At 37.1% G+C, this 14,658-nt stretch overlaps 1 protein-coding gene across 3 annotated transcripts in view; it reads right to left on the minus strand.

Annotated features, from left to right (window-relative positions):
- LOC127451985 (protein shisa-6-like) overlaps nt 1-14,658 on the minus strand; it is a 105,916-nt gene that overhangs the window by 70,378 nt on the left and 20,880 nt on the right. For all 3 annotated transcript variants that reach the window (XM_051717090.1, XM_051717091.1, XM_051717089.1), the window contains exons 4-5: nt 4,357-4,449; nt 1,795-1,863 (exon numbers count right to left, since the gene is read on the minus strand). In XM_051717090.1, coding sequence (XP_051573050.1) covers nt 1,795-1,863; nt 4,357-4,449 — 162 coding nt within the window. The remainder of the gene's footprint in view (nt 1-1,794; nt 1,864-4,356; nt 4,450-14,658) is intronic.

The following is a 14,658-nucleotide window of genomic DNA, read 5'->3' on the forward strand; positions in this document are numbered from 1 at the left end:
CATTTAAGATGTTAGCCAGCAGGTGGCGACAAAAGACCATTTTTGTGTGTTATGAGTTGAACTGACGTTCATTTGTGTCAGCGCTGCCAGTCAGCGAGCGGTTTCTTTGAAGTCATCTGCAATTGCCTCTCACTCCATGATCGCTCGGATTACTAATAGACTACAACTGGGAAATACAGCTTCAGCATTAAGGCTTATCACAACTGAGAGACACAACAGATGAAGTAATCACACATACTCAAGGTGCTTACCTACCGGAGTTTCCGTGTTGGGAGCAGAATTCAGATGTAAATATTCAGCATGACGGAGAAGCGAACAAAGCGGCTACTGCGAAATACTCAGCGATGACACTGCTCAGACAGCTATTTTTTACACAGAGAAAATTATCTTCAGCAAGCTGATTAACACTAAAGATGAGAAAATGAGTTAAACAGCTATAGCTTTACTGTTCATCTCTGCTTGGGAGGCGCGACAGATGCAGGTAATAGCGCACACTCAATTGCTCAATCGCTCTCGCTCTCACACACACACACACACACACACACACACACACACACACACACATCCTTGTTTTTCCAATAACTTGTTAGAAACAGCCCAAGCCATCATTTTGCCTTTTCTTTCAACAAGGGAGTTGGCATCCCCCGCATCCCCCTTCAACTCAAGCCCCGGCTATATGTTTATTTATATGATCTGAGAGTTTCTAGTGTGTTGTTATGTAGTCGCTAAGGTGCTATGTGGTGGCTAGGATGTTCTGGGTGGTTGTCAGGGCATTACTATGTGATTACAGGATGTTCTGAGAGGTTTGTAATGTGTTGCTTTGGGGTTGCTAAGGTGTTCCAAGCAGTTTATAGCACATCACACACAATGTCAAAGTCCAATGAGCCCACTTCCAAATCTCGATGATAAGGCTCAGGTCCCTCCTATAGGATTTTGTTGCCAATTTTATCATCCACCAGGCAAAACAAAATCCAAAGTCTGATTACTAAAACACATCACACCTCTTTTCAACAAGCAACATGATTTAAAGTATCATTCAAGCGTGTGGCACAAATGGTGCGGGATAAATTACATGCCAAAGTTAAATCTATAGGATTATGGGTTTGTTTAAATTCCTAACTCTAACTACGAGCAGCAGTAATAGTGATGCTTACCTTAGCAAACACCAATAATAATGTTTGTGTAAGGTATGCTGTATAATTAAAACTCTAATTAGTGTGGGTCAATAAAAATAATCCCAAGTTTTAGACAAAGAAGGATTTAAGAAATGTTGTTCTAGAATTATATGGTACACTGGTTAACAGGATTGCCATGGTAACAGAGAGGAGACCTCTACAACAACAGTCATTAATAACCTAGAGATACTGCACTGGATAAATGAACAATGAACTAATTTCTGCCGGTAAAGCAAAGGAAGTAAATCAAAAAGTTCATTTATATGAGCGTGAATGAATACATTAACATGCAAATTGTAAGACTTAAAAATCAATTAGCTTAACTATCTAGATCAAAATGAAATTACAAAACACTCTGCATTTATTCCATGGATAAAAAGTTTAATTAAATGTATTCAACCATTTAAATATCCGGGGGGAAGAAAAACATACACAAATATACAGATCTTTTCCCATGAAATGCATTAGCCTCACAGGTTAATGTTGGTCTTTTAAACCTTCTCACTGTAGACAGAATCATTGTGACCTGTGAGCATGATAGGCCTAGAACTTCATATTTCCAAGAAAGCAGGACGTGTGTTGTGTTTTAAGTGTGTACTGAAGCATGCACAGTACGTACTGTAAGATAACGGCACGTCCAGGTCTCCCTGCCACGACAACTGCCCGAGATCATCTACAGAGTGCTGTGCTGCAGAAACACACACAAATTACAGCAATTCATGCTAAGAAACAACACTTAAGTCATTGCATTAGATAACAAACCATCAAATACTGCTAGAACGTAACTTTTTCTAAGCCATTTTTGCAATGACTTTTAATCAACATTCAATGTTTTTAAAGTGAGCAACGTGATCTCTACAGTATGCACTGATGAGCTAAAACATTATGACCACCTGCTTAATATGCTGTTGGTCCTCCACGTGCGCCAAAACAGCACCAACCCACCAAGGCATGGACTCTACAAGACCCCTGAAGGTGTCCTGTGGTATCTGGCACCAAGACATTAGCAGCAGATCCTTCAAGTCCTGTAAGTTGTGAGGTGGAGCTGCCATGGATTGGACTTTTTGGTCCAGCACATCCCACAGATGCTCAATCGGATTGAGATCTGGGGAATTCGGAGGCCAGGGCAACACCTTGATCTCTTCATCATGTTCCTCAAACCATTCCTGAACAATGTGTGCAGTGTGGCAGGGCACATTATCCTGCTGAAAGAGGCCACTGCCATCAGGGAATACCATTGCCATGAAGGGGTGTACCTGGTCTGCAACGATGTTTAGGTAGGCGGCACGTGTCAAATTGACGTCCACATGAATGGCCGGACCCAGGGTTTCCCAGCAGAACATTGCCCAGTGCATCACACTCCCTCCACCGGCTTGTCGTCTTCCCACAGTGCATCCCGGTGCCATCACTTCCCCAGGTAAACGGCGCACACGTACACAGCCGTCCACGTGATGTAAAAGAAAACGGGACTCATCGGACCAGGCGACCTTCTTCCACTGCTCCAAGGTCCAGTTCTGACGCTCGTGTGCCCATTGTAGGTGCTTTTGACAGTGGACAGGGGTCATCATGGGCACTCTGCCCAGTCTGCGGCTACGCAGCCCCATACTACGCAGCAGGGTGCGATGCACTGTGTGTTGTGACACATTCCTCCCGTAACCATCATTAAAATTTTCTGTCACTTGTGCCACAGTAGACCTTCTGTGGGTACAGGCCAGACGGGATAGCCTTCATTGTCCTCACAAATCGATGAGCCTTAGGCGCCCAACACCCTGTCGCCGGTTTGTAATTTGTCCCTCCTCGGACCACTGTCAGTAGGTACTCACCACTGCTGACCGGAAGCACCCCACAAGCCTTGCCGTTTCAGAGATGCTCTGACCCAGTCATCTGGCCATAACAATTTGTCCCTTGTCAAAGTCGCTCAGGTCTTTACTCCTGCCCATTTCTCCTGCATTCAACACGTTGACTACGTGAACTGATTGTTCGCTTACCATCAAATCTACCCAGACCTTGACATGTGGCCTTGTTAGGAGATGATCAACATTATTCGCTTCACCTGTGAGTGGTCATAATGTTTTGGCTCATAGTGTATGAAGGCCACAAACGAATTCACATAATCTTTGGATATATTCCACTAACATTTGATAACCAAAAAGTGTTCTTTCATTTAGTATTCTAGTCAACTGGACATTTTTCTCTGAAGTTTAAGAGATTGAATCACTAATCCAAGTTGATTGATCAGAGAGGTGAAATCTGAGTGGCAGATAGAGCGAGGTGCACCATGGCCTCTGGAGAGAATCTAGAAAATTAAATCAGGTGGAATTAAACAGGGTGCAGATTAAGGGCAATTTGCATGAACCGCAGGGCTTTAGAGCCAAGCTGAATAAGTGAAAAATATTTAAGCAACTTATTAAAGTCCTCAACCTTGAGGAAGTGTAGCACGTGGGTTTTAACTTTATCCCATTTACAGTCACTTCTGAATCATAAGCCAATAATTTTGCACAGTTAGCTTTATCAATAGATGATTCAACTGACATTCTTCATTTGCAGAGGAAATGAAAGTGGTTATTTTGTGTCAACATAATAACAGCAATCGTTTACCATGACGTGTGATGTCACAGGCGTCAACGCTGATGTCATCGATATTCCTCTGACAATTATTAAGCTAATCTCTGCTCTCTGGTTTTTAAATGTGTTATGGTTTATGAATGTCGCAGGCTGGTCAATTATGTTGTTGTAGCTTGACATTCGTCCCGTGGCATGCCGATTATGCTGCATTATGTGCACCGCAGTGATTCACTCGTGAGAGACAATGAGGAGTGGAGACGAGGCGGCAGGAGCTTGGCAGCTGTTTTCTCTCCAACATGCGCTCTCAGTCTGTTAATTAGCTTTAGGAAACATCATTATTGCACTGTCAACAGCTCAATCTCCCCCCAGGACACTCCCTTCACAAACGAAAAACAACTAGAAGACATTTAGGGGCTTTAAGTCTTTGTATGTTCTTTATTGTGTTTTTTTTTTTTTTTTAGCTGCGTGACTATGAAAGGAAAGAGTTTTGATATTGATATAAAGGAATTGAGCACGTCTTAAATGTCAAAATTGTGCTTGAAAGTCACTGACCGGATGTTGTGAGAAAAAGATAGGGCTCTGAGAAGTATGAGGTGTTTTAAAAAGAGATGTTTACCTTTTAGATGTCCCCTACCGAGCGTCACAAAGCCTGAGGAGATGTAGTTGTGCATGTCTTGACCGCTACGGAAGTTTTCTTTCCCGTAATGTCCTGCAATGAAAGACAAATGAAAACAATTATAAACAGCGGAAACCTGTGGTCGCAGGTAAATCGGAAAGATGTCTATTCTATGTGTAGATTTTGTCTAGAAGATGTCATTTGTAATCTGCTGTATGTCGCTATAACATCACTTAACGTGTCTGGGTCGTATTGAAACCTTAAATTAAAACAAAGAAATAAGAAAGAATAATTTGCAAACCTTAGGTACGCTAAGATTATTATTGGGTTTTTTTATGCATTGCACCATTATTTTCATGACAATCAAGCACCTTAATTGACATAAAAATCCGTAATAATGCATACAAATTCTGAAAAATTGGGGTTAAAATGTGACCTGTTTGTGATATGTGCCATGTTTGAAAACCATTTTTAGGACCATGAAGATTTTTGCATTGCACCATTATTTTCATGACAACCAAGAGCCTTAATTGACTTAAAAATGTAAAAAAATGCATACAAATTCGGGAAATATGGGGTTCAAATGTGACCTGTTTGTGATATGTGATATATTCAAAAAACATTTTTAGAACCAAAACGATTTCTGCGTTGCACGATTATTTTCATGCCAATTAAGCGCCTTAATTTACATACAAATCCGGAATAATGCATACAATTCTGAACATTTTGGGTTAAAATGTAACGTGACATGTTTGAAAATAATTTTTAGGACCAATACGATTTTTACAGTGCGCCATTATTTTCATGACAAATAAGCGCCTTAATTGCAATAAATATTTGTAATAATGCATACAAATTTGAAAGATTTTGGGTTAAAATGTGACCTGTTATATGTATTATATATATGATATGTTATATATATATATATATGTAATATGTGACATGTTTGATACCCATTTTTAGGACCAATAAGATTTTTTTTTCATTGCAACATTATATTCATTATAATCAAGCAGCTTAATTGACATAAAAATCCGGAATAATGCATAAAAATTCTGAAAAATTGGGGTTAAAATGTGACCTGTTTGTTATATGTGACATGTTTGAAAACCATTTTTTGGACCAATAAGATTTTTTTCATTGCAACATTATTTTCATTACAATCAAGCGCCTTAATTGACATAAAAATGTGAAATAATGCATAAAAATGTAGCACCAAAAAAAAAAAAAAAAGGGGTTAAAATATGACCTGTTTTCATGAGATTCCCCCTAAAATAAAAGTTAGCACTTGTTTACTTGATGTTTATCATTCAGTATGTATGCAAATCTTCACATTTTAAGGCCACTTCCACACAAATACATTTTTAGTTGAAAACGCCTTGATTTTGCCATGTTTACGTCTCTTATCGACACAGAAAATATATAATGCTTTGGGTTTTAGATGCGTGTGTAGTAGGATGCTCATGTAATGTTTTAAAACCGTGTAGTGATTCGACCCAAATCATCACACCAGCATCCGGTTACACTGGCGATTGTTCACCTAAAGAATACATGTCTTCATAGGTAACTAACCGTTATACCTCACAACCGTCACATCAGAGCATTGATTTGTGACAGTTATTGAGAAGTCATCTCAGCCAGCGAGCGGTAAAAGGTGTTTTGAGACAGAGGACAGCACAAGGTTGTGCATTAAGTATTAATGGGGTGTGGGGGGTTCGGCTCACGGACTCGAGAGGGTCTAGAGGTCATTCTTACACACCTTCAGTAGAAACACACACGGCTCGTATTCGAGCCCTGCTGGGTTAAAGGACACTGGGTGAGAGCATCTAATTGGACAGTAATGGGCATCCCTGGGCAGCGCTGTTGACCCTAGGGTCAACGAGAGGTTTCACACCATTTCAGAGGAAAAATGTGTGTTACTGATTTCAGTGGTCCGATGTAGAGACAGGGAGAAATATCGTTTAAATAAAGGATAGATGATCATTATCGAAGAATACAGGTCTTGATACAGGTTTTATTTTGCGATAATGACATGGACATGAAATACTGATCTGAGTTCAAATGTATTATGCAAGAGTACAGAGAGAAGCTGAAATTGGTTGCCTGAGACAACGGTGAATAATACAATTTAGCGGTCCTTACACAAAAACATTTGAGCACACAATGCCGTGACTGGCCAATCAGAATCAAGTATTCCAGACAGTCATGCAATCGTTAAGCTTATTAGGCTTATTAGTATTACTGGTGTCCGATTTGTGAATTAATTGTGCTTTAAAAATGGTTCTTTTTACTGGTTTGTTTTAAACTGATTCATGAAGCATTTGCAAATAACTTCAAAGTAAGGGAGAATATTTCACACAATCTATACTAATCTAACTTACTCGGAAACATTGATGAACAGCAGTTTTTTTCATTGATGACGATCTTCACATGAATCTTTAGATTCTTGATTTATCTTAATCTTAATACAAATAAAGTTGATACAAACAAATGGAAATTCTTAAAGGAATGTTCCTCCTCTCAATACAAGTGAAGTTCAGTCGACAGCATTTGTGGCATTATGTTGATTACAATGAAAACCCAAATAAGTTGACTTTACGGGGGTCTGGGTATCTCAGCGAGTATTGACGCTGACTACCACCCCTGAAGTCGCGAGTTCGAATCCAGGGCGTGCTGAGTGACTCCAGCCAGGTCTCTTAAGTAACCAAATTGGCCCGGTTGCTAGGGAGGGTAGAGTCACATGGGGTAACCTCCTCGTGGTCGCTATAATGTGGTTCGTACTCAGTGGGGTGCATGGTGAGTTGAGCGTGGATGCCGCGGAGAATAGCGTGAAGCCTCCACACGCGCTAGGTCCCCGCGGTAACGCGCTCAACAAGCCACGTGATAAGATGCGCGGATCGATGGTCTCAGACGCGGAGGCAACTGAGATTCATCCTCCGCCATCCGTATTGAGGCGAGTCACTACGCCACCATGAGGACTTAGAGCGCATTGGGAATTGAGCATGCCAAATTGGGGAGAAAAAATAAATTAAAAAAAGGCACAAAAAAAACCTCACAGCTATAGTAAGTCAATTACAGTGAAAGTGAATAGGGCCAGTCCATAAACATTAAAATAATTTTTTTTTTTCAAAGGTATAGCCACAAGACGTAAACATAATTGTGTTAACATGATTTACGGTGATAAAATCACTTACTAACTGTAAAGTTATATTGCACACGGACAGAGATGCACAGATGTGTTATTGTTCTATAATCGATTATGTGCTGTGTAATTGTGTAAACCGTTGTTTTCGAACATCTCTAGTTCAGTATTCTGCGGCTCAAGAGAGTTATAAAATACAGAGAGAGAGTGAGATTCGGTCTCGAGAGGAGCCAAAACTGCCCTATTTTCCAGCAGTTTCTCATTTTGAGCCCTATATTCTCATTTTGGTCTGCGTTATTTCTGGCAATAAAAAAACTGCAGCCAAATGCACAAAACCTTTTTAAATCATAGACGCACTGGATGCAGCACTGTAATACTTTCTCTATCTTTAGGTGCAGGAAACAATGGAAGAGACGTATTGTATTGCTCAGATGTTGTTTGTGAGGTATTATCAACTTGGTTTCAGGAGTTTCAGTTTTTCTCATGGAATATTCTCCTTTAAAATATGTCAAATTGCAGATGTAAAATGCGCTGCAAAAGCTGTTTCATGTTTACTTTGTTGTCTCTATCACAGGCTATTGTCTCGAGTAACCAGTGGACATTTAATTCATGCATGTAATCAAAGACGAGAGTATCAAGATGACCTGGGAACAGTTGAGCCAGACATCAAACTGCATTGAGAAGTGGAAGATGGGAACATTTGCTTTCTTCTCAGGCAGATCTGTCCATCACTGTGATTTGAGCACACCGTCTCATGCTGAAACTTAATATTTAATGATCGTCTTTTATTAAAACAAGACCTCAGTCAAGCGACTCTTCCACCAAACTGGCACGCATCCTAATGTTTCATCTTAGAAGTTTGCTACATTTTAGCTGCTGATGTACTATCAATTCATAATGTCCTGGTAAAAATAGCCAATAGCAAGGTCGAAATGGCCATATTGTACACTTTTAATAGCATTTTTCACATTAAGTCCACTTATAATGTTAGTCAAGCTTTCTTGCGCCATAATTTAGTCTGGAAAATGTCACAAGAGGCATGACGATATGCTATAAATCATCCAATACAAATTCTCAGATCATATCATGGCATATTCAATCTAATCCAGCAGTCTCACCACCATAACAAAATCTATTTAGACTCAACCAGGGGTTAGGGAGGGTCTATAAACACGAAAACAGCACTCAGGTCCATATATTTGATCTGTGGGAATATAACCTATAACCTTTGGATTGTTAGCAGCATCTTCTACCGGTTGAGCTACATGAATAAGAGTGCAGGACTAGATTTAAGATGAAAGCATTGCTTGAAATAAGACATCAAAAACATTTTAGTTTGTTTGAGAATTTGTAAAATGGGTCATTTCCAAAAACGTATTTCTGATAACATTTGCACACATAGAACATATGATTACTGTCATTAAATTAAGGATTTATCGCACGATTTATGAAAACATTTTATTATTGTTTTAAACAGTGTTGGGTGTAACTGGATTACAAAGTAATCTGTTACTGTAATCTAATTACTTTTAGGCACAAAATGTAGTGTAGCACATTACATTTGAAATTCTTGTAATCAGATTACTGTTACTGACTTTCAATTAAAGTAATTACTTTTAAGTATATTAATTGGGTTATAAATTTATGTGTAACGTGAATTCATATGTTCATATGTACTGTACGTCTGTTTGCGTTTCTGTGATAACTGGAGTGTGTGCGACAATGAACGAGGAGAAAATAGACATTATTTTGAATTTGTTGAGCCGAAAAACCAAAAAGTGTTTTCGAAAGTAACTTAAAAGTACAGTAATTAGTAATGTGATTACTTTTTTGATGGAGTAATCATTAAGTAATCTGATTATAATTTTATAGAAGTAGTTAGTAATTTGTAGTGGATTACTTTTTAAGTAATTTACCCAACACTGGTGAAATATTTCTAAATTTCTAATAAAATTTACCCATTTTTACGAATTTTCTGAATCACACATTTCTTCTTGTTGGAATAAATTTGATCATCTTGATGCTCACGTAATCATGTGACACCACGTGAATTTCACAACATGTCTGGGTCACATTTCAGCCTAAAAATAAAGAACAAAAACATAGACCATTAAAGATAGGCTATAGTTCACCCAAAAAGGAAAATTCTGTCATTATTTACTCAATAGCATTTCCAAAGCCGTATGACTTTCTTTCTTCCGTGGAATCGTTCCATGGATTTTTTTTTATTTTTTTATTATTCATATGTCTTTTCACCATATAATGAAAATTAAGGGATGTCAAGCTCCATAAAGGGAAAAAAAACACCATAAAACCACAGTAAATGTTGTCGACTCATGCACAGTTTTAAAAGTCTTCTGAAGTCATAGACCAAAATTTAGATGGATATTCACTCTCAAATCAAATGAGTAAATAATGACAATATTTTTGGTTAAACTATTCCTTTAAGATTCTTGCCACTGTCATATACAGTAATCTCCCTCAACAAAGTAATGACATGTGAGTGAGGAGGGTGGGCAGAATAAGAAATAGGGGTTACGGAGGTCACCAAATGGAGATCAATGGACAGCCAGAGAAATGAAAGAAAATCTCTACACGGGGAATCAATAACACAGTCAAAGAGATTGAATTCCTTTCAGCCAATTAATCAAATGAACAAACATTTACATTTCTTTCAGCTTTTTATGAACTCTGTGTTACATTTAAAGTAGGGTCGCCAGACATCCCATTTTTCCCCGGACACTCCCTTATTTAAGCACTTTTTCTAGTGTCCCGACTTATTCTGAAAAAATAGTGTTTTGTCCTATGCGGCTTTCTCAGTCACGTGAGTGTTCTAATCAAAGGTAGACAAGCATACGGCTTGTAAAACCAATAAAATCACACTGTGTTATTTGAAGTACATGATTGGATTAAACTATCCAACCACAATTCCCTATCAATAGACGTCTAGTTAGTGAGCTGACTGAAGAGTCAGTTTGAAAGAGCACACAGATGAAATTGCGGCTGGAAAAATGTCAAGGAAGCGTGCATGTACATTTAATGAGGATCTTCAAAAAGAGTTTGCATTTCTAAAAAAGGAGTCACAGACAGAGCCTAGTAAAATGAGGTGTGAGAATTGTGGAGCTTGCTTTTCCATCGCCCATGGAGGCTGCACCGACATCACGCAGCATGTTCATAAAAAAAAGCATGCGGATGCTGCTAAAAGTAAGTGTGCCATACCAAGTGTTAGCAATTTTTTTGTGAAGCAAAGTTCCGAATCTGACAAGTTGCACGCAAGTTAAGGACTTTTTGCTTATCATTCTGTTGTGCATGGCCATAGTTTTCGGTCGGCTGACTGCACTGCGAAATTTATCTTAAAATTGTATGATCCGAAATTATCTTCTGCCCGCACCAAATCTGAAGCTGTCATATGCAACGTCTTTTTATTGCAGCATGGCAACACACATTTCCTCTCTCCTGGTCCAGACCTTGAAAGAGTACTAATCATTTTCAATGGTCTGCGTGCATACTTTCTTTCTCAAGAAAAATCCCCAAAGTTTCTAAGAGACATTTTCAGCGATCCTTGCACTAAACTTTAGATTGGCTTCGCACTCAAGCAAACAGCCACTTTTAACCATGCACAGGAGATAGTAGAGCAAGACCACTTATCAGCCACAGAAGTGGCTTTGCACATTCATGACCTGAGGAAAGTTTTGCAGGCCAGGCTGGAGGAATCATTCATAACCTCTGACATTAAAAAGCAATTGGATGCCCTGGTTGAAGCTGGTGACATTCGAGTGGATGATTTCTTTTGTGCATTGAGAAACTCTGGATTACCTCCAAGTTGGAGCTGCTCAATGGACACAGAAAAACTTCAGTGGGCCCTACTGAGAGACATCCCAGAGTGGAAAGACATTCAGAGCAGCCGTGAACACTTCTACTCCAGAATCCCCAATCTCAGTTTGATTGATGAAACCATGTACTTCGATGAGTGGGCTTGCGTGAAAAACATTGTCACTCGTCCCATCACCAAGTGGAACTTGAACAAGACGGCCGTGACTGAGAGATGGACAGATGTTTTTCGTGAGCTGGAGAGCAAGACCATCAACTTCGGAGTCTTAGCCAAGGTCGTGGAGTTTGTTTTATGCCTGCCTGGGACATCTGCATCTGTGGAGCGTGTGTTCTCATTAATGAACGCAGCATGCACACAGGATAAATCTCGACTCAGTCATGAAGGCAATGCTTTTTGTACGTCTTAATTTTGGACTGGACTGCTCTGCATTTTACGATAAACTCTTGAAAGACAAGCGCACACTGAGAAAAACTGCTGCCAGAGAAATGTACAAGGTGACAACAGTTACAGATGCGGATGCACAAGAAGGAATCTGGTCACCCTAATTTAAAGGCATTTAATCAATCAAAAATGGGACATTATATAGATTGCAAGAGCACTTGTACCAACTCTCAGGGGATAAGAAAAGACCCAACAGCAGCATGTAAAAGCATTCCACTGATGCAGTCACACACATACACACTTGTATGTATACATATATATACATATTAGCCTTATGGGGACTTTCAATTCACATCATTCATAAGGTCAACATAAAATCAAAACTGCCTCTGAAATGACTTCCCTATTCAGCTTCGTCATTGGATATTTGACTTGGGCCAACATGAAACCACCAACCGAATTCTAAAACACATTAGCAACCATCTAGATAAATAAATAAAAATGTTGTTATTGTGGGGCAAACAAACCCTACAAGATTATTTCTATGATAATGAGGAGATTTCAAGCAACTGAGAGAACTGAAGAGATTCAACAGCCATTGAAAAAAAAAAAAAAAAAAACGTGTTTCAGAATGCTAAAACTAGCATCTCAAATGAACAGAAGCGTCAATGTTAACATCTGCACAACTGCTCTCTTCACACTGAACTACAGCTGCATTTATAGTTTATTCAGAAGTGTTTTGAATATTAATGTACAACAAGCCAAAGCAGTGATTAGCTCAAATACAAATAATACAGTACATTTGCATTCATGTAAACAAGACCATAAATATGTGAAGAACCGAACTTGAGTTATTAAAAGCATGTTGATGGTGTAGAAGTGTATTAGAGCACGTTTTGACTGATGTTCTTTGTGTGAACGGAATATTCATTCAGATTTTATTTCTGATATACTCTTGTACAGCAGAACAGCCAAAACTCTGACACTGAGCTTTTGAATTTAGAATAGAAAACATGTTTTGAACATAAGTTCCCTCAGACATACTGCCAAATATCAACTCCTCAACATATGCACACACCCACACAAATGCATTTTTACTTTCTTTCATATTCAAACACAGATTTCTGACCCCATCGTAATAAGGCTAAGCTTTAATATTTGCCCCGTTGTCATGGTAACTTCTCATAATGGTAGAAGTAACTAAAAGGGGTTTCATGTTTCAAAGAAACGAAGAGAACAGTCCCATAACATTACGACTTTCATCTCATAATGTTACAAATTTAATCTCATAATGCAACTACTTTAATCTCAAAATATTACGATTTAAATCTGGTAATGCTACGACTTCAATCTCATAATACTTTGACTTTATTATCATAATTTTGACTACTTCAATCTTGTAATATTAAGACTTTATTCTCTATGAATTTATCCTATTAAAAAAACCTAATATGAGATTATTCTGAAAACATCACGACCTTATTCTTGTAATGTTAAGACTTTATTATCTGAACTTGATGACTTTATCCTCGTAAGTTACGACTTTATTCTTGTTATTAAATATGACTTTATTGAAACCTTATGACTTTATCCTCATAAAAGTCCTATTATGAGATCATTCTCAAAACATTATGACTTTACTCTTGTAATGTTACGACTTTATTCTTGTAATGTTACGACTTTATTCTTGTAATGTTACGACTTTGCGACACTTTATGACTTGATCCTTGTAAATTACTACTTTATTCTTGTAATGTTACGACTTTATTCCCAAAATTTTCTAGATCCTCATCAAATGTATATTTTGATATTATTGTCAAAATATTACTTTATTATCAAAACTGTATGACTTTATCCTCGTAAAGAGCATATTATGAGATTATTCTCAAAACATTACGACTTTATTCTTGTAGTGTTATTAATTACGACTTTATTCTTGTATTGTTATTAATTACGACTTTATTCTTGTATTGTTATTAATTACGACTTTATTCTTGTATTGTTATTAATTACGACTTTATTCTTGTAATGTTATTAATTACGACTTTATTCTTGTAGTGTTATTAATTACGACTTTATTCTTGTAATGTTATTAATTCCGACTTTTATTCTTGTAATGTTACGACTTCATACTTGTAATGTTATTAATTACGACTTTATTCTTGTAATGTTATTAATTACGACTTTATTCTTGTATTGTTATTAATTACGACTTTATTCTTGTATTGTTATTAATTACGACTTTATTCTTGTATTGTTATTAATTACGACTTTATTCTTGTAATGTTATTAATTACGACTTTATTCTTGTAGTGTTATTAATTACGACTTTATTCTTGTAATGTTATTAATTACGACTTTATTCTTGTATTGTTATTAATTACGACTTTATTCTTGTATTGTTATTAATTACGACTTTATTCTTGTAATGTTATTAATTACGACTTTATTCTTATAATATTATTAATTACGACTTTATTCTTGTATTGTTATTAATTACGACTTTATTCTTGTATTGTTATTAATTACGACTTTATTCTTGTAATGTTATTAATTACGACTTTATTCTTGTAATGTTATTAATTACGACTTTATTCTTGTAGTGTTATTAATTACGACTTTATTCTTGTAATGTTATTAATTCCGACTTTTATTCTTGTAATGTTACGACTTCATACTTGTAATGTTATTAATTACGACTTTATTCTTGTAATGTTATTAATTACGACTTTATTCTTGTATTGTTATTAATTACGACTTTATTCTTGTATTGTTATTAATTACGACTTTATTCTTGTAGTGTTATTAATTACGACTTTATTCTTGTAATGTTATTAATTACGACTTTATTCTTGTAATGTTATTAATTATGACTTTATTCTTGTATTGTTATTAATTACGACTTTATTCTTGTATTGTTATTAATTACGACTTTATTCTTGTAATG

Source organism: Myxocyprinus asiaticus, chromosome 14 (assembly GCF_019703515.2).
Source record: "Myxocyprinus asiaticus isolate MX2 ecotype Aquarium Trade chromosome 14, UBuf_Myxa_2, whole genome shotgun sequence".
In the NCBI taxonomy this organism is placed as follows: Eukaryota; Metazoa; Chordata; class Actinopteri; order Cypriniformes; family Catostomidae; genus Myxocyprinus; species Myxocyprinus asiaticus.